Raw genomic sequence first — 18,853 nt, forward strand, 5'->3', positions numbered from 1 at the left:
GGAGAAAAAGTGCGAGCAAGTCTACGGTACCGATCAGTCGGGCGTCGACTAAACGGGAAAATCCCAAACCTAGTTGGTTAGTTCACGGCCCTTTTCCGCTTCTTATGGCAGACTGCAGACCATGGGCGATCTATCCACCAGACCCAGTTTCGACTGCTACTACTAGGTAAGTATGGACTGGCCCATGCTTCGTCAAAGTTCAGGCCCTGACAGGAAAACGGGAGCGGCAGAAACGGTCTGGAGGTAGGCGAATGAGCATAGGAGTGGTCATACTGACCGGATGGGTTTCCATGGGTCAGTCAGGCGGGGCGGGCAACCTCGGAATTAGAAATTCTGATGGAGGGGAGGAAAGGCAGGAAAAAAGAGAAAAAGAGAGAGAGAGAGAGCAGGGGACAGGGAAGTAGATTGCCGATTTGAGAAAGATGCGGAAAAATGACAAAGAGCACCTCCGAGTGGTTGCATAATGGCGTTAAGGTGTACCGAGATCGTGGACAGGCGCCCGCACCACCACCACCCCCCCTCCTCCTTCTTCTCCCCAGGCAAGTTGATAGGCAAAAAGGGCCATTGTAGGCAAAGGAGCGAGTCATGGCTTATCCAGTCTAGGTATACATTGCGCTTCATCTACGATTTCTACTATTGAGATGACAATTCTTGTTGCGCATTGTTCACAGCTACCAAATACTAGGTAAGTTTATTTTCCCTCCTCCCAACACCACTATAGCTACTATTGCTTGCAGGAATTCAATTCGAGACCATATCCATCAGCCAGCCATGAAGGCCTTTTTTTCCACTTTTTTTACCCTCGAGTAAAGTACGAGATAGATACTACTACAATACGTAGTTAGCACTCCAATGGAGCGATTTGTAACCCTGCTACTTTTGGCCTCACCCTTGGCTGGTAGCGCCCATTGGCCGCCGCTAACCCTCATCCGCACCGGACGCAGGCTTGATCCCTCCTCCACTCCCCGTGGGCCGTTACCCAGAACATGAACCGTTTGAGTGGGGGCAGTGATTGGTGCAGAGCCGGCTAGCGCCCTTTGAAGATTTGGAATCTTTTGGCTTTGTCTCATACCCGGGAGGGTTGGGATCGACATGGGGATCATACGCAATCTCGAATCTGGGCCGGAGTACCTTCGCGCCGGTGCTACCGGCTGCCAGGCATAAGGCAAGCGCACTTACCAGAGATTACCAAAGATCGGACTCGTTCTCACCACCGAATTGTTAGTCAGCTTGGTCTTAACTCCTTAAGGTGACCAATCATTACGGCATATTGCCTCGGATATCTTTTCTCGCTTTTTCGTTTCGTTTCTTACACACAGATGCTCACTAGCCCACTCGATCTGAATCCCTCTGCACCAGAGACACGGGACCGCTGTCCCGTCTCCTCGGTTCATTGTCGTTATTTTCTGCATCTCGAAGTCGATCAGGAACGAAGATAAAGGTTTTGAAGTCGATTGGCTAAGGACAATACAGTGGATGCCCGTGCAGTTGGCTCAGATAGGTACTAAGTACGACTTACTACTCCTACTACTATTATGCAGTGGATTACTATTACTCGCTTATTTCGGACGCAACGCTTGAACCACATTCCCATTCGCCGTATAGAGTAAACAGAAGGGGAGATGGATGGGAGAAAAAATGGGTTACTACGTAAGTAGATTTTCTTCGGTCCATCCAACCAGCACCCAGTATACAAGTTCCTGACTCACTTTGACCTGCAGGGTTCTATCCGGGTAAGGGATCCGCGACGAGACTCACCATTGTAGGCAATGCAACAGAAGTATGATAGATCTCATGGAATCCTCAGGTTCCCCCTTTTCGGGATTGCCCATCAATGTGGCAGAGTGGCCTTCTGCCTCTTCATTGGCTGTTCGCCTGGAGCATGGCCCTCCCAGCCAGGTACTAGCCTCACCCTGCTCTGCAGCTACGAAGTGCGTACATAAATTAAAAAAGCCCCGTATATTGTCCTTTCTACGATGACTTTGGTCACGATCATCCGGGGAAGGTCGGAAGATTCCAAATGTATCGTGACCAACGGAAAGTACCAGTGCCTTTATGAGGGGTTACCTGTTTTCCTAAGCCATACAGAGTAAAGTGCTCGTCAGCTCACCGCGCCGGTACCGTCCCGCTGTCATACTAAGCGGTGGGAATGGATGGGGTCAACTCGAGAAGCTAAAGTTAACCATCCTAGACTATGGGATTACTAGTACTATTCGCCTGCCATCCATCCACCAAAACCTTGCCCTCGGAGCTATTTGTTCGATCGGATACAACGTTGCTGCGATTGGGCGATCTAGGCTGATCACTCTGTGCTCGATGTAAGAGCGCTTGGCGAATCGACGGCCCTCGTAGTGTGTCCTCGATTCCCAGTGGTGTGGGAACTGGGAAGGGGGGGAACAATAAACTTCGTCAAATGTTCAAGACGATCGGATCCAGATCATCGTGCAGTCATCTCTGCAGGTCTATCATCTACTCTTCTCGTCCAAACTATTAGCAACTATGAAGGCATCGCCATGTTTTGCCATGCGTCGTTTCTTCTTGCAGTAACTATTGTTCCAGGTCACCACCACCCTCCATCGGCGTCTCCGAGAAAATCTTCCAGGCTTCTATTTTCCCTGCCTAGCCTCTCCCCGAACTGATGGAATTTGATAAAGATTTTCTCCGTGTGAAGGGGGAGGGGAAAGAAATTATCGGGGTCATCCGACCTGTATTGGCTGGGTTTGTCTTGCCACAGGCTCGCTCTCACACACACACACACTCTCTCTCTCTTACAGCACAGAGCAACAGATGGCCCCCCTCTCCCGCCTTACATCGTTTCGGAAGTAGTGACATACATAATTTCTTACCGGAATGCTTTGTGGGTAACCAAATGTCACCTTCACCGGCTCAACGGAAATTCAAAGCTCCATTTTTTCTTAGCAAGGCGCGGTTGACGGAGGTCGCTTACAGGTGTCAAGTCACCGGTGGGAAAGAAAAAAAATGGCACCTCAGGGGAAAGAGTGCCACGAGTCAAGCCGTTGAACGTCATCAAATCATGGAGCGCGCAATGGAAAAACCTACTACATGCTTCCTGTAAAGTAAGGATGGAAGCGAAGGAAGGGCTGTGTGGACGGTTGGAGTGTAACTTGGTCGGGCCTAATTGTCATCAATACCGCCATACTGGTAGTACCGCAGCCTAGTTACTGAGGTATCAGTGACCAATTGGTTCCTCAACCCACCTAAACAGGCTAGTAAGCACGAACCCCTGAGGACCTGAAGTCCTGAGAACTGCATGACGTGACGAACCACTGCCCCATATTTGCAGCTGATTGGTCTGCCAAAATAAGGTATTTGTCATTCTGGAAGCGCGGGGCTAGTCCTATCCAGGGAATGATGATCGGGGACTTGGGAGGGAGGGGGAAAAGAGCGATCTCGGTAGGCTTTTGCAACCTCGTCAAAAGGACGAGACGCACTTAGATTAATCTTGATTGAGGCGAGATTAATGCAATTGACAGGTACGATCTGGAGAAATGTAATTGATGGTCTCGGCTCGCGATAGTGTTTTAGCTATGCTTTAACGAGGTTCAATGGACAATAGCATTCTCCTTCTTTGGATCTTTTAGTCATTTTTCCTTTTCCACCACACCCCCCTCTCTTTCTTGTCTTTGCCTCCACACGCACACACAAACACACACACGCACAAGCTGAACAAAAAATCAAATCATGTTGTGGGCCGGACCGCCAACCAAATCGCTCATAAGCATCCCGTCAACTGTTGTGACCCAGTAATTATTAGTGGATAGATACTATACACAACCATTTACCTCCATTACATTCCAGGTCCCCGAACCCCATCCCATCCCATCCATGTCAACGTCCGTTAACGTATGTTCCCGCCCGCCTGGGCTTACCTCGAATCTACAAAAAATAAACTGGCGTTACCCCGGGAAACAGATATTTAAATAAAAAAAAAAAAAGCCTTGGTCTCACATGAAATACAAAAATCCCTCCACAGCTATTGAACTTCTACGTAAGTAGACTCCGATAAATAAACAGGGGGAAAGAGGTGGTTCTGAGCGGTGTCAAACGCCATGTACGTCGTGGGAGGGTTACAATTCTGCCATGTGGACGGGTACTTGCGATCTGCCTACCTTTACCTCGTGGTACGGAGTACCGTGTACACAACGAACGAACAAACGGATTTACATACATATTTACTTACTTACAGGAACAAGTCATACATCGCCTTACTTACACAGCTTTTTTACTCGGTTACTACTAGTAAGTTGACTCCCCCATTATTTTTAATGTACTTCAAGAGACTGGAGTCGACATACGTACGTCATTTGTCAAAGATACTACTTAGTTATTATTACTCCGTACTTTGTATTAAGTACCACGAAAATCAGAGGTGATCGTCCTTTTGAAAAGACCACAGCGGCCCGCCGAAATATATATTTCTGAGGCAGATGGACAACTACTTATTATACATATGACCAATCCAACAGTTTCAATTCCACACAGCTGTAAGGTACCATCACTACATACATGAAAGGTAAATAATTATAATAATAATAATAAAAGGATTTACTCCACCTCTATCGCGACCACCACCTACTATAGACCCGGCTGGACGGAAGCAAAAGTAAGTCAGAAGGAATCGTGTACTATTGAATATATCACGAAGGAGCCACAAGAGTCTAAATCCTAGTAACGATGATGTACAGTGCTACGACCAACATACTACTTAACTTGCCCGGTCTAGTCTAACTACTTTGTTTAACCCCGGTCGATGGTCCCCGATGTACCTTGGCCTTGGGTTGCCAATCAGAGACACGGGAAGTATTTGAGATAAACCCTGGTTGACCCATACCTTTAGCGTGCAGCACTCGGGATTCTTGATTGATCTCCCTGCCACTTGCCATATTCGGGATATATTCAGCAGTGCCTGGCCGCTGAATATATTAAATCTTCAGCTGGCTCCACGATATTATTATTGATATTATTTTTTGAAGCGTAAGATGTTAATTTTGGTACCTGTCTAACTGTGCGCTACTGATTTAGTTGAATATGGTTTCTTTGAGGGGGACACAAGGCAGATTTTTTATTATTTTTTCGCGTACTACAGAAGGTCAATAGAAATGTAACAGTGAGCGACAGACAACAGGTTCTAAGCGAGACCGCGACCGCGACCGACCTTGCGTCCTGTCCCTCCATACGCACACATACATACATGCACACAGCGTCTGCAGGACGTCGTGTAACCGTCAGAAAAGAAAACCAGTAACGAGAGAAAGAAAGAGGGTGAGAGAGACCAAGACAGATGGGCAGGGATCCCCGACTGCAGGACACCCTGTATGGGGGGGTCAGTTGAAGAGTGGAGCGAACGGCTCTCTCGCATCCCGCCGCTGTTTCCTGACTGTCGGGCCTCCAAATCTGCGAACCTCAGGAGGTCCGAGCACCGCTGTCAGTTAGGGAGTCTCTTGTCTTCCGCGGGTGAGGAACCAATGGAATTTCAAGACAGGTAAAGAAGACAGAAAATAATCACTGAGACAATAACGAGTTTACTATTACGCTGCTATTCATCTTTCTCTTTTGTTGAATTCGACGCTTTCATGTATCTTAGAGATAGATAACGCATGGCTATTGATAATTCTTCCGCGAAATTATTATTCTTTTTCTTATTCTTCCTTTTTTTCTCCCATGCGTTTACCGAGTCAGTAGACCCCGTTTGTGTACCACAGTCCCGACACATGCCCTGTCGATTTATACCGGCGCATGATTAGAATTGGGGAACATAGTACCTGGGGACGATGAAAAGGATTCATTGTCTTCATTCAGTAATAGTAAACTGGCGGTTGCGATCGTAAGTTACCTACATCGTCTGAACTAGTGTTGAAACATTCTCGAGGATAGGTCGAGTCCGTACTATGTTGTTGCATCCTTCTCTACCTATCATCCTTGCTTGGTGGCACCTAGTTATAATTTTCGAATTTATTTTGTTCATCCGTTTTCCGTATCCTAGCATTGGGGCCGGAGTTCACCTGGACCTTGATCCATGGTCAAAAAAACGGTCAAACCCGTCCCGTGATAACATGTATGGATCGAGAGGGGCGGTCCAGATCTAAGGTACGTGTGTGTAGGTATTCTGTTGTCCTCACCTCCCTCTGACGTCGGAGAATGTGCAATCAATTCCGGTAGTACCCAGTCAAGGGCTCCCATCGTTTAGCTAGTATGGAGTAGATGGTTAGAGACCCATGACGTCGCGCGGTATCTGATGGAGGTGGAGATTTGAGAAGAGGGGAGGGGTGAGGGAGTGGTGAATGTGTTGAAGGGTACATACAGGACGCAGCAAGAATTGGCAGGAAAGCCCGTGATTGGATGCCCTCTCTGATCGGGGTTTATGTCTTCCCCTTCGGGGACCATGTGAGTTCCCCGATCTTTCCCAGATGCCCGGCTGGGCATTGCCCCGATTATCTCTTTGGGTTTAGTGTGACAAAGGAGTTGCTGTGCCCCGTCCTCCCGGCTGACCAGGATCCCCACCGGGGGTTGTGTTACCTTACTTCAGCGCGGTAACTGATGTATGGATTTACCGTATCTATCCAATACCCATTACTTGGTATCTGTAACCAAGTAGAAACACCCAGTTACTTCACTGCCACCACGAAGTTACCATCCTCCCCCCGCTTCGTTTTTGCGCTTGCGAATCCCTTTAAGGGGATAGAGGCGATGATGCCGCGATAATGGCTACACCGCAGGATTCCCTCAGTACCACCCTTTCGTCAGAATAGTAACTATTCCAGTATCTAATCCAGAGTTCATACGTATGTATACATCTGGCGTCGGGTATTGAACTAGCTATGCCTGTCTGCCAGAGTAACCAGGTAGTTCCCCGTAGATAACTCGATGTATCTAAGATGTTGGATGGATGATGTATACTGATACTATACATGGATGGCTAGCAAAAATATTTGGAGTGATGAGTGGTTGTGTAATGCTCTTTCTTTCGTCATAGGCGAGGCACATACACATTGTGTTTGTATTGTACTTCCTGAGCTGGAAAGAGTACAGGGATGGAAAGAACTACTCTCTCTCTCTCTCTCTTTCTCTTTTCCTCAGCTCAAGAAAATACTATCTTCATCATCTTCATCATCTTCATCCTCCATGTATATACAATGTGCTCAGCTAGAGTTACTTGGACTTTCCTTGTACTACCCCTTCCACAGATCTGGAAAGCCCCATCGCGCATCCTAGAGGTCGGATACGTCGTGTTGACGCGGCCTGTCACTGATACTACCACCATGGCAGAGCTGCAGTGAACTCTCTCCAATGCAGCTGACGCCTTGATCCCATGTCTTGGTATGGTGGTGGTGGTGGTTGTGGTGGATTCCTGGACCAATGCAGATTAATGTGATGTGACGGCACTATTGACTTTTGTCGAAACTGGAATGCAACCAGCTTCGAGTCTTCCTTGAGATCTGACAAATCGAGTGAGAAACTCTCTTTTTCCACCACCCACACCTTCTTGATTCCATTCCCAGCGTTTCTAATCAGCTGGTAACTGGAGGGGGGTCACAAGACATCATCAACATCAGCATCAGCATCAGCGTTGCCCGTTGTGCTTCTATCCAAGCCGTTACCAGGCCTCGTTCTCCACGGCACTCCCGCTGTCAAAGAAGTTTATTCGTGACCGGTGCCAACGGATGAGTGTGCACCTGCAGCCTAGGTCCCGTGGTGGTCAGAGAGTGATCAGAGTAACATACAACTAACGTCCTGGGACGGGAGGCCCTGCCATCTGGGGCCAAGAGGTGAATCATCAATAGGATGGTTCACGGATTACCGACTGTAGCGAGTGGCAGGAACATCAGTGGGCCTCCGGGCCAACCAGACCAAGCCAGTGCACCCGAATAAACCCAATCTACCCGGTCAAAACTCAATCTTCACGACCCATTCAGCCTTCAGTCCCGGCGCTGAGGTAAGGACCATTGGAGCCGTGGATGTGCCGTCGTCCTCATCCAACCAAGAAAAAGAACCCACGAGCTAGCCGCGTGCCCGGGAGCAGCGGCCGCTTCCCTCCTCCCAAGAAGGATTGAATCTTGGTCCGTTTCCATGGCCTTGGAGCCACCCGTTCTTCCTTAATTTCCCTTCTTTCCCGTCAAATCCCCAGTCTTCTGCGGAGGCTACCATTTTCTAGTAGCCCTCAGGCCTATTCTCGGCACATCCGGGTCAGAAACTGGAACTAGGGAGTGTCGGATCGGTTGGTTTGTCGCACCACTGGCAATGGGGTCTGATGGATCAATCGCTTGCTAACATCAGCCCGGGGAGATACTGAGAATAGGAACGATGGAAACGATGGCGTCGCACTACTTGTCCCTAAGGATTCAGGGTTAAGCTTTGGCCTCAATCCTTTTTTTTTTTTTTCTTCTGCAAAAAGGAAAAACCCACAAAGGTAACCGAGAGACCAACGAGGGAAAAAGAAATAAATGAAAAGAGGGTCTGGAACGGCAGATTCTTCTGCACAAGCCGTGCTACGATGACTTTGACGACCGTGCATTTGCCGAGTCGGCGTCTACGTACGGCTCCATAACGAACTACTCCGTCAGAGGCCATCTCCACTACCCTCAACTCCTCTTTAGGCAACCCTCCCCCTCTTTGGCGATCCGCTCCTGGCTCTCCAATCGAGCCGTCAGGGAAGACTTCGGGAGTATACCTGCCAGACGGCACGGAAAGGAACAAATAAGGGGAGTGTGAAGAAAGCAAGCGATGCGACGGTGCCCACCAGGACCCATGATATGCACTGCACTGGCCGCTTTGAGTCAACTCTTCCGGAGCTACAGTGGCTAGGAAAACTGGTTGAAGCGTGAGGAAAGCTGAAATGGTTACATAATTCCGCGCGAGGCCTTTCGATTCGCTGCCAGAAGTTATGGTTCACTAGACGCAGCAGTCATAGCTCTCTGCACAGACTTCCACTTGTGACATTGGTACTTCTTCTGGGGGCCAATCGATCCCGTTCGTATATCCAACGGTGAGACGGCCAACTGTCTTCTTGGCTGGAAAGGAAGAAGGAAGCGAATAGGGAGAACACACAAACTCTGTTCAGTCTGGACAAATTCCTGCGTCTTCCCTGTTTCCGCCTATTACAGACTAGAAACTATTCCTCCTATTGATAAATCCATACGTCTGTGGCTGGGCTGAGCCATACATACCCTTTTCTTTTTCCTGCCAGAACCCAAACCTTGGGCCATGTGGCTAAGCTGGACTCAATTTTGTGGCTACGCTTGGGGCTACTGGCGACATCTTCATGGAGACCCTGGTCGCCACTAGATCGATCGAAGAGGAAAATGAAGAAATCTAAGAGAGCTTCCAGACTCATCTTGTAGAATGTTCGCTACTTGTCTAGTCTTCGATAGTGGCCACGCTTTTGCCATGAGATTCAGTCGTCGAAGCATCCATCCATGCGACTTTCTTGCTTTTCTTCCTTGGCGAGGCTGAAAATGAAGCAGAAAAAAAGAAACGAAATAAACCATTGACCCAAGTATTGAAAAAAAAGGGTCATCTAAGTCGCCTTTGAATTTGTCATTTGCCCCTCCCTAGTTACTGTTTCTTGCTACCTGATGGATCGATGCACTTTGGCTACGATATCCCAGCGACTTATTGTAAGTTACCTAAGGTGTAGAGTCCATCACATACACATGCTGACAGATTGCATTTGTGATTACTTAGTGAATGTTGGCTGAACTAATTTCTCCCTTCTCTGACAATTTGCAAATCGATACATCCAACCCTGCTCCGGCTATACCTCCCCGTCGATACATCCAGCCATCACCTTCAGGCAACCTAAATTATTCACGAGACTCAGACCCTGACAAATACCGGCATCGTCTCAATCGGACAGTCCACCTGAATCTCCTTCCCTCCCTCATGGATCACATCTTCCTGACCCCAAACCTTCCACGACGCCCCGGCCGGCAAATACACCTCAACAGACCTCTTTCCTGCCTCGAACACCGGCACAACAAGATACTTCGAGCCAAAGAGATGTTCTGTCTCGACGTCCCACGCCTTTTTGTCAGCGGGAAACTCATAAAACAGAGTTCGCATGACGGGCGTTCCCTTCTCATGCGCCTCCTTCATCAACCCCCTCGTGTAATCGCGCAACTCCTCGCGAATCCCAATGTACTTTTTACAGATCTCGTAGACCTCCTCACCATACGACCAGATTTCATTATCGGAGCCCGAATCCGTAGGCCGGTTCTCGGGCTTGGGTTCCCGGTCGCCATGCAAGCGCATCACAGGACAGAATGCCCCCCATTGGAACCACCGCGTGAACAGCTCCCGGAATGCTGGGTCCGACGGATCGCCTCCATGGAAGCCCCCGATGTCTGTCGTCCACCAGGGGATCCCTGCCAGACCCATGTTTAGCCCGGCCGCTAGTTGATTGCGGAACGACGACCACGAGGATGCTATGTCGCCGCTCCAGACTAGGGCGCCGTATTTCTGGCTCCCGGCCCAGGCGCACCGTAGGAGATTGACGATGTTGGTTTGCCCTGCGGATTCCATGCCTTCGTAGAACCCCCGCGCGTATTCTTTCGGGAAGATGTTTCCGATTTGCAGGTTGCTGCCGGCGTGGTACCGGTAGAGGTCGAAGTCGTAGACGGAGTACTCGGGTTCGGCTTCGTCGAGCCAGAATACTTTGATGCCTTTGTCGTAGTAGTTTTGTTTCGCTTTGCTCCAGACGTAGGCACGCGCGGATGGGTTCGTAGCGTCGAAGTGGGTGATGTCGCCGTTGCATTGCATGGACACGCGGAGCCCCCGGTCGTGTCGAATTAGGAGGCCCTTTTCGAGCATTTCGGGGTAGTTGGTCGATGCGTTTTCGACGGTTGGCCAGACGGAGACCATTAATTCGACGTTTAGGGATTGGAGTTCTTTGATCATGGCGTCTGCGTGGTGGTGGGTTGTGTTAGTTGTTGAAATAAGGGTTCTTTATATATCTAGATGTATGTGGAGAACTTACCGGGATCCGGCCAGAATTCAGGATCGAAGCTCCATTCTCCTTGATGCTTCCAGTGAAAGAAGTCAACGACGATGAGATCCAGTGGTATGTTTCGTCGCTTGTATTCCCGTGCCACGTCAAGAAGCTGCTCCTGGTTCCAGTATCGCAGCTTGCATTGCCAGAACCCAAGCCCGTACTCGGGCATCATTGGCACATAGCCAGTGACTTTGCTATAGGCTTCCTCGATCTCAGCCGGGCTGTCTCCTGCAACGACCCAGTAGTCGAGCACCTTGGTAGAATAGGCCTCAAAGCTCATGGTATTCGTTCCCAACACAGCTCGTCCGATAGCCGGGTTGTTCCACAGGAACCCGTAACCAAGGGAGGAGAGCGCAAAGGGGACGCTGGCTTGGGAGTTCCGATGCGCTAGCTCGATGTCTACACCCTTGAGGTTGAGGAACGGCTGTTGATACTGGCCCATTCCGTAGATCTTCTCTTTAGGGTCCAGCGACTCAAATCGCATGGTTAGGTGGAAGTCGCCTCCTAGGATTGGTCGCAGCTCGCGAGCTTCGACCTCTAGTGCGCTGCATTTGGGGTCCTTGAGATCGCGACGATTGCGAGCGTATTCTTCGAGCAGCTTCTCTCCCTTTTGATTGTAGATGGTGATCTTGCCGCGCTGGGATACGGTGGCTTTGATCTTGCCGTTGGTAATGCTGGAGTCTTTGTGCTCCTCAATGCTGATGGTAGGTTCGATTGACGTGACCTTGGAGGATAAGGCCCAGTCTTCGGTGGGCATGGAAGCCAGCTTGGTAGCTCTCACTCGGAGTGCATTTTCGCCCCATGGCTGTATCCAGAGGAGATGGTCGTCGAACCGGAAGATGAGTTTGTTGTCTTCGGCGTACAGCATTGTGTTGATGTGATTGTCTGGGTGGGTGTGCGAAGAATGTAGGCTCTGAAGGTCACAGGAGTATGGGAAGGGTTCTAATTGATTTAAATCTGTCAGTCTAGAAATGAGACTGAGAGGGGTGTTTGAACATGCTGTGCAATTGCAGCCCCTCACGATGACCGGTCTAACCCAAGGCAAGAGCATTGACACTAACAGTTGAACAGATGCAGTCCAATTAGGAGAAGGACACAAAGTATTCTGCTATGGCCGCATCGCTGCCTGCGTCACGGTGTTACCAACGCCACGACGGGCATGCTGCTGACCAGCTTCATCTTCGTCCAGTAAAAAAGGCAGCGTAGAGAAACGACTGCTCTAAAGCGAGTGACTTGTTCCGGCCAAGAGATCGGAAGTCGTTTTGGTCCACGAATAGCATTCATCGGACTGGAATATGGCAATATAGCCTAATCTTAACCGCCACATTCCTTGAATGAGGAGGTGAAGTTCCGGGGAAGCGTCGAGATGACAAGAAGCGGGGAAGGCGGGAACACAGGCCTGCATCTGGTCAAGATTGCATTAATGCTATCTTGACTCTACCTTGAGTCGACCCATCATCGCTTCTTTGCTAGATTATTAGAATGATCTATATCATATTATCCTAGGTGGATGGATCCACGGTTCTGTCTTGAAAAGAAGCCGGCGGTAGCCGTTGTTGCTGTAGACGGCCTTCAATGTCAATGTAGACTAATCTACCATGATGTTCGCTCTAAATTTCGGATCACTTACACTTTTACGCTACAACGATATCTACGAGTGGTATTCAATATCGCAGTGGTTTAAGCCCAGCAGGAACGTCGGGGCGACAACCCGGTAAGGTTACCCATCATACTGCGAAGCGACGGCGCGCTACGCTGATCAGGTGTATGAACCCCATCAGAGTCTGTAAAACAGACTCGTCATTCGACAACGGCAATGGCGGGAGTGACAACAAAACTAGAAGCAATGGCTCTCATATGATCAAAGATTGCATCTCCCGGAGCTCCGGTGGGGGTAACCCCGGGTTTTAGCCGGGCCTCACCGTTTGCTAGACGGTGGATCAGAACAAGAAAGTGACCTGGAAGTTGAGGCACCGTTTGATAACCATCTGCTAGGGTAGTACGTGGCTTGCTATATCACTTGCTGGAGGCTAAATGAGAGACTTCCAATGATGGGCTGCGAACAAACGAAAAGACATCGCCAGCGATGTTATATAACACTATAACATAGCGTCATTCTCTTGTGAATTAGCACATGCTACCGTCTAGGAGCAGAACTTTCCTGAGCAGGCCGCTCAGTCACATCGTATCGTTGGCTTGGACAGAGAGACGATATAGCTGGAAGCATGGGTTCAACCTCTCATCGGTGGATACTGAAAACATAGGGAAGAACCATGTTCACTTTCGTCACACCATAAGTGAGGCGATAGCAACTGGTGATGTGAGCAGACTGCAAAGCTTCTAGAGAGACACTATCAACTTGGTTACCACCACAGCTCTTCCTTGCATCAGGATTCCCCGATTAACTGCATATTCATGGCAATTATATTCTCGGTGTGGAAAGGCTGGCATCATTGTTCATGATAGAATCAGAAGCATGTCCTGATGTCGATAGGAGTGTTGCTTCAGGGTCAGTTGTAGGCAGTGACAGACTAGTCAGATAACTTTGTCCCGTTTGGCACAGTTTTTTCACGAGCATGCCATGACCTTACTCCCGAGTCACTGAGATACCACTGGTGACCAGCAGCTCAATGACAGCTTTAGCCATGTGTTGCTTGACATGAAGGTCGTCATTGTCGCACTGACTATCATCAAGTGTCATGGACAGCACTTGGCTATGTGATCAGTCTGACCTGCTTTATGAGGACCTGTGAATATCGACAGAATAAGCGCGCTCTTCTCTGAGATTTGATTGATAGTTGAGAATCAGTCGAGTAGATCATCTGTTTGAAGTGACAAAGGGAGCATCGACATCATCGCCTGCGGCAGCGGCGAAACTCCGCCGGCGACTGGTCCGGGCGGTGTAGAAGACAACTTCCTTTCGGCTTCACTTTACGCTCATCTCAGCCTCCTTGGCGCCCCTCTTCTTCTCTGTTTTATTGCCATCGAGCTTTGTTAAAGATACTCTACTCTGATTTTCATTTTGTTTTGGCATTACATCCAATACCCGCCTCTTCCGACTAAGTTTCCTCCCTCAATGGAGGTAGCTAGCGCGCAACAGCCTTCTCTTCAACTAGACGCCTCCAACGCTGCCCCGGTTGCTGACACAATGGACGCCTCCATGGATATTGACATGGACATTGATCTTGGACCCCTTCCAGAAGCAGAACCAATTGAGACTGTGAGTATTACTATTGTCTGATCTATTACAGATTCCAGTCGTCCACTCCTAACGTCTTCGTCGACTGTCCAGGAACAAACTCTCGTGGCAACGACTGCTGTTCAAGATGGATCCATCGACCCTCTTAATGAGGAGGCACAGTATGAAAAGGTTCATATACGCGGTGTAGATGAGTTGACGACAGACAACATCAAACAATTCGCTGTCGAACACTTCGCCCTTGAGGAGCCAAGCCGCGTTGAATGGATCGATGACACATCAGCGAACATCCTATACTCTTCGCCGGAGGTTGGTCTTCAAGCTCTGTCAGCATTTACGCAGGTTAGCGAGGAGGAGGATGCATCCGCGTTGCCTGCTCTACGGTTGCGATCCGCGAAGCTCCTCTCTACCCACCCCGACTCTGTGCTCCAGGTTAGGTCAGCTGTCAAAGCGGATCGCAAAAAGCCTCGTGCGCACGAAGCCAGTCGGTTTTACCTCATGCACCCTGAACATGACCCTCGGGAACGCTTGCGACGAGAATTTGCAGATAGGCGACGCTCGGGAGGTGGAGACGTCAGTGACGGGGATTATAGACGAAGACGGTTTGATGGTCGAGAACTGCAACGTCGGAGAGACCGTGATGCAGGCGAGAGCTTCAGTGCCAATATGTATGATGACACGGTGCCTGCCAGCCGCGACCGCTCGTCGGACCGCAGTCGCGAAAGGCGGGGAAGACGAGGGGGGCGCGATCTATTCCCACAGGAAGAAGGACGATTGTCTGGTCGCCTTCGCAACCGTAGCGCGTCACCCGGTCGAGATACACTGATGGAAGGCGGGTATGCTGAGGACGATCGGCAGGATCGCAGACGGTTCCGCGACCGGTCGCCCCAGCTCGGTCGCCGCAATGAAGGCAAGGAGCTCTTCCCATCCTCGGGAGCCAAAAGCAGCGATGCAAATGCGCGGGAGCTCTTCCCGAACCGAACAGCCAAGGAACTCTTTCCTCAAAAAGTTAGCAATCATCGCCGTTCAGACGCGATCGATGGCGCAGATGAGACGGCAGATCTCTTCTCGCGGAGGATTTCAGTGCCTCTTGTTGATGGCAGCCAAGACCAACAACCTGCGCGCCGAAAGCGCGACATTGAGCTTTTCCCTGAGACGACCGAGACAAGCGGTCTCAACATCCGCGGGGCAGCAAGGCAGGATCAGGGAATGTCGATTCGTGGTGCGGCAAATGGCATCTCAATCAAAGGACGGGGCGCGTCTGTTCGTGAACTGTTCCCTAATAAATACGGTTCCAACGCAGGCAAGGAGTTGTTTTCCGATAAGATTGAGGGGCGAGGAGGACCACGACGCAGGGCGGAGGACATGTTTAGCTGAGGGCTTAGGTTCGGGCAGACCTTTTTGCAAGCAACATGTCATGTTGCTATGTGTATAATTTGCCTGACTGGTTTCTCTTTGGTTGTCGCTCGGCTTTTGCTTGGATGGTGGTGCGCAAAGTTCGATAAAATCGGCTGACATCGGTGATACCAATCTTTCCTTCTATATATATTTTATTCTTTTGTACTTCAGCCTATGCCCAATGAGAACATCCTACCTCTCTACTAGATGCGGTATCTTCATGAAGCGTAGTGCTCAGGAGGTCTGTTTGCGCAGGCCACTTTCAATCCGGTGTCGGAAACATAGATCTGGCTCGAGTGGAGCGATGAAGCTACTAGCCCGATATATATATCTTTCCCCCAGTTATCGCTCGACAAAGTACATTCCGTTGCTCAACCCCAGCCCAACCTCCAAAATGCCACCCCCATCGCAAAATATCCCACTAGCCAGCACCCTCGTGGCCCGTTTTCTACGGACAAACAATTACACGCAAACACTCAAAGCTTTCCTGCAAGAAGCGGGGCTCCCGTCCGACGCGGGAGAACAGAGCGGCAAAGACGATGCCACCAACTGGACCATCGAGAATCTGATCGAGGAGAAGAAAGCCTATGACCAAAGTAAGAACTTCGAGAGATATGGTGACAATGACAAGGACAAAGATGTCTGGACCGTTCCAGGTCTGTGTAACACCTTCATGCCCCGCTAGAAGCTAGAAACTAACCTGCTCTTACAGCACCCACCAAGCCCAACATCATCCAAACGCCAAGCAGTTCAAACCTACTGGCATGCTCCGTTGGGCAATGGCAAAGGCCAGATGCACAAGCAGAGCCATATCTGATCGCCACCGGCGCAGACAAGCACCTCCATCTCTTCCAAACATCTCCTGGCCATGACCTCGTCCAGTCATTCACGGGCACATCAGAGGCCCCAATTCTATCGTATATCCCGGTCCAAGATGGGAAATACATCCTCATGACCAATATGTCAGGCCAGCTTCTTCTGCAAAAAGGCGCAGAAATCATAGACCGCCGCAAGGACCACGCCAAATACGCGGTCAAAGTCATCGCCTACGAACAGAAGAACAACAACGACACAGCAGACACCTTTTCCACCACTACGACAATCTGGATTGCAACAGCAGGCTGGGACTCCAAGATCTTCCTCTACCGCATGCAGATTAACGATGAAGCCCCTACGCAAATCGGTGACCCCATTGCCTCCATCCCATTACTCTCCAATCCCGAATCCATCCTCTTCACCACCCACATCGACAACCCTCAGGACCTAATCCTCCTCGTCTCCCGCCGCGACTCAAGCAACCTATACTACTACCATGTCAAACCGTCAGCGGTCTCAACCACCGGATACGAATGCCCTCTCATCGGTAAACAAAACCTCGCCCCGCACTCCAACGCCTGGGTCGCCTTCTCCCCCTCCTGTCTGGCCCTCAGCCCTCATGACCCGGGACTCATAGCCATCGCAACATCAACTCTTCCGCATATGAAAGTTATGATTGTGCGGTTGCTCTTCCCCTCAGCAGAGAGCTTGGAGTCAGGCTCGGCGGAGCAGGAACAGGAGCCAGCAACGCAAGCGGCGCAGGCTTTCGCTGCCCTGTCGCTGCAGAATCGCGAGGACGCCGCGATTCTGATCCAGGCGAATACGTTTGCGCCGCAGACGGCGTACTCGACGCCACAGGTTGTGTGGAGACCGGATGGGTCGGGGGTGTGGGTTAATGGGGATGATGGGGTTGTGAGGGGGTTGGAGGTGAAGACGGGGAAGGTTGTGACGTTGTTGAAGGATGGGCATGAGGTTGGGTGTAAGATTAGGACGCTTTGGGCGGGGTGGGTTGATGGGGAGAATGGGGGTGAGAGGGAGGAGTGGTTGGTTAGTGGGGGGTTTGATAAGAGGTTGGTCGTTTGGAAGGTTGAGTGAGAAGTATAGAAGCTCTAGGTTATAAGGGACAGTCTCATAGTATATTTCTCAAAACGATATCATATAGTTCAGTTCAATTCACTATCAACCTACATGGGCTACGACTGTATGTAGCCCTCCGTCCATGCACCCTCTCGCCACGGTAGAGCAAAGGGAAAGGGTGTTTGGTAATTGGAGGGCATGGGGTCTTCTCTCGGCACGTAAATAAATCCTTCAGCAAGCGCGCATGGAAAAGATAAGCACGGAGCTGTACACACATATGCCTGTTTCATCACCAACTTCATCATCAACTTCACCACCAACCACACTACGGTATGAGAACCGCACGTCAGAAAAGCAAATGAACCACCAGCCACGGGAATAGATGAAGCCAAGAAAGCAACACTAGAGAACCGAATCCATTTGCTTTATGTGACAAACCCGGTCTTGCGGGGTAACCCGACGGGATGTGATATCCTCATCCATGTATTCTCGACCAGTCCTTTGTCGTCGTTTGTCGGTAGGAAAGGAACAAAGCAAATCAACCAACTCAAATCGCTTTCATTTCTTTTAAAACGTTTCTATATTAGTTGGAAGTAATTTATGCGATCTCGCGCTTGCCCTCCTTGCGCTCCTTCTGTAGGGTTGTTAGTGTCGATTCCTTTTGGCTTGGCCAACAAGTTTCTTGTTGGATCGGTCACAAAACGTACCAGAGCCTTAGCGGTTCCGTGAAGGGCGTGTCTGTGGTTGCGGCGGAACTTGGGGTCGACACCCTTGAGGGAGGGGTAACGGTGGGTCTTGGGCTTCTTGATACTGTTGATTTCAAAAGGCGATGGTCAGTGTTCCGATCTCTCTCCCGCGTTCGTTGTAGTTGTTGTATTGATTCCGAGGACGAATATGCTGAATGCTGGATATTGGTCGATATCCTCCCTCATTGAGTATCCTCTTCTTCCTTATCCGTTCTCTGAGCCTCAAATCTGTCGAAGATATCGTCCTCTATCCAACATCGCAGTATTCGTCCTCTGGCGTTTCGTGTGGCATTCTTGGAACAAATAAAGAGGTAGGAGGATAATCGGCTTATAATACGCACCCGTTACGGTGAGCCTTCTGGCTGTTGTGGTGCTGAGACGCGTTCTTGGACTCTGTGGGAATTCATGTCAGCGATACATAACTCTTCGATTTGCAATGGTCGATAATCGCATTCCCCGCCCATGAGAGACGGGAAAACGAAAATAACGGGGTTTCGAGGATTTTGGAGCAAAAGGGGTGTCACGTACTCGCCATCTTGTCGGATTTGTCGCAACTAACAGACGGTTGACGAGGAGTTGGCGGGTGAGGTTATCCTGAACGGAGCGGAA

At 49.9% G+C, this 18,853-nt stretch overlaps 9 protein-coding genes across 9 annotated transcripts; 4 read left to right on the plus strand and 5 right to left on the minus strand.

Moving 5' to 3' along the window:
* Positions 1 to 299: 299 nt before the first annotated feature.
* On the minus strand, positions 300 to 1,394 carry An01g04840 (hypothetical protein; the record flags this gene model as incomplete). Its single annotated transcript, XM_059747777.1, has 3 exons — positions 300 to 525; positions 838 to 1,151; positions 1,314 to 1,394. 3 exons carry the CDS (start codon positions 1,392 to 1,394, stop codon positions 300 to 302), a joined length of 621 nt encoding a protein of 206 aa, XP_059599645.1.
* Positions 1,395 to 1,769: 375 nt separating this feature from the next.
* On the plus strand, positions 1,770 to 2,623 carry An01g04850 (uncharacterized protein; the record flags this gene model as incomplete). Its single annotated transcript, XM_059747781.1, has 4 exons — positions 1,770 to 1,899; positions 2,081 to 2,318; positions 2,371 to 2,460; positions 2,560 to 2,623. The coding sequence occupies 4 exons, from the start codon at positions 1,770 to 1,772 to the stop codon at positions 2,621 to 2,623; spliced, it is 522 nt and encodes a 173-aa protein (XP_059599646.1).
* A 440-nt stretch (positions 2,624 to 3,063) lies between these two features.
* On the plus strand, positions 3,064 to 4,730 carry An01g04860 (uncharacterized protein; the record flags this gene model as incomplete). Its single annotated transcript, XM_059747784.1, has 10 exons — positions 3,064 to 3,077; positions 3,175 to 3,230; positions 3,305 to 3,414; positions 3,495 to 3,511; positions 3,783 to 3,864; positions 3,958 to 4,009; positions 4,044 to 4,072; positions 4,215 to 4,316; positions 4,535 to 4,624; positions 4,707 to 4,730. 10 exons carry the CDS (start codon positions 3,064 to 3,066, stop codon positions 4,728 to 4,730), a joined length of 576 nt encoding a protein of 191 aa, XP_059599647.1.
* Positions 4,731 to 6,204: 1,474 nt separating this feature from the next.
* An01g04870 (uncharacterized protein) lies at positions 6,205 to 9,506 on the minus strand (the record flags this gene model as incomplete). Its single annotated transcript, XM_059747790.1, has 13 exons — positions 6,205 to 6,498; positions 6,543 to 6,602; positions 6,642 to 6,755; positions 7,154 to 7,369; positions 7,435 to 7,540; positions 7,620 to 7,694; positions 7,820 to 7,852; positions 7,963 to 8,052; positions 8,164 to 8,285; positions 8,434 to 8,828; positions 8,912 to 9,113; positions 9,215 to 9,289; positions 9,372 to 9,506. The coding sequence occupies 13 exons, from the start codon at positions 9,504 to 9,506 to the stop codon at positions 6,205 to 6,207; spliced, it is 1,917 nt and encodes a 638-aa protein (XP_059599648.1).
* Positions 9,507 to 9,834: 328 nt separating this feature from the next.
* An01g04880 (uncharacterized protein) lies at positions 9,835 to 11,876 on the minus strand (the record flags this gene model as incomplete). Its single annotated transcript, XM_001388877.3, has 2 exons — positions 9,835 to 10,919; positions 10,994 to 11,876. The coding sequence occupies 2 exons, from the start codon at positions 11,874 to 11,876 to the stop codon at positions 9,835 to 9,837; spliced, it is 1,968 nt and encodes a 655-aa protein (XP_001388914.1).
* A 240-nt stretch (positions 11,877 to 12,116) lies between these two features.
* On the minus strand, positions 12,117 to 13,709 carry An01g04890 (uncharacterized protein; the record flags this gene model as incomplete). Its single annotated transcript, XM_059747805.1, has 7 exons — positions 12,117 to 12,187; positions 12,328 to 12,407; positions 12,720 to 12,792; positions 12,847 to 13,019; positions 13,150 to 13,246; positions 13,301 to 13,389; positions 13,600 to 13,709. The coding sequence occupies 7 exons, from the start codon at positions 13,707 to 13,709 to the stop codon at positions 12,117 to 12,119; spliced, it is 693 nt and encodes a 230-aa protein (XP_059599649.1).
* A 375-nt stretch (positions 13,710 to 14,084) lies between these two features.
* On the plus strand, positions 14,085 to 15,584 carry An01g04900 (uncharacterized protein; the record flags this gene model as incomplete). Its single annotated transcript, XM_001388879.3, has 2 exons — positions 14,085 to 14,228; positions 14,301 to 15,584. The coding sequence occupies 2 exons, from the start codon at positions 14,085 to 14,087 to the stop codon at positions 15,582 to 15,584; spliced, it is 1,428 nt and encodes a 475-aa protein (XP_001388916.1).
* Positions 15,585 to 15,999: 415 nt separating this feature from the next.
* On the plus strand, positions 16,000 to 17,880 carry An01g04910 (uncharacterized protein; the record flags this gene model as incomplete). Its single annotated transcript, XM_001388880.3, has 4 exons — positions 16,000 to 16,261; positions 16,318 to 17,468; positions 17,584 to 17,622; positions 17,734 to 17,880. 4 exons carry the CDS (start codon positions 16,000 to 16,002, stop codon positions 17,878 to 17,880), a joined length of 1,599 nt encoding a protein of 532 aa, XP_001388917.3.
* A 216-nt stretch (positions 17,881 to 18,096) lies between these two features.
* An01g04920 (60S ribosomal protein eL29) lies at positions 18,097 to 18,779 on the minus strand (the record flags this gene model as incomplete). Its single annotated transcript, XM_001388881.3, has 4 exons — positions 18,097 to 18,132; positions 18,206 to 18,308; positions 18,586 to 18,637; positions 18,773 to 18,779. 4 exons carry the CDS (start codon positions 18,777 to 18,779, stop codon positions 18,097 to 18,099), a joined length of 198 nt encoding a protein of 65 aa, XP_001388918.1.
* Positions 18,780 to 18,853: the final 74 nt, after the last annotated feature.

The sequence above is a fragment of the Aspergillus niger genome, assembly GCF_000002855.4.
Source record: "Aspergillus niger supercontig An01".
NCBI classification, from domain to species: Eukaryota; Fungi; Ascomycota; class Eurotiomycetes; order Eurotiales; family Aspergillaceae; genus Aspergillus; species Aspergillus niger.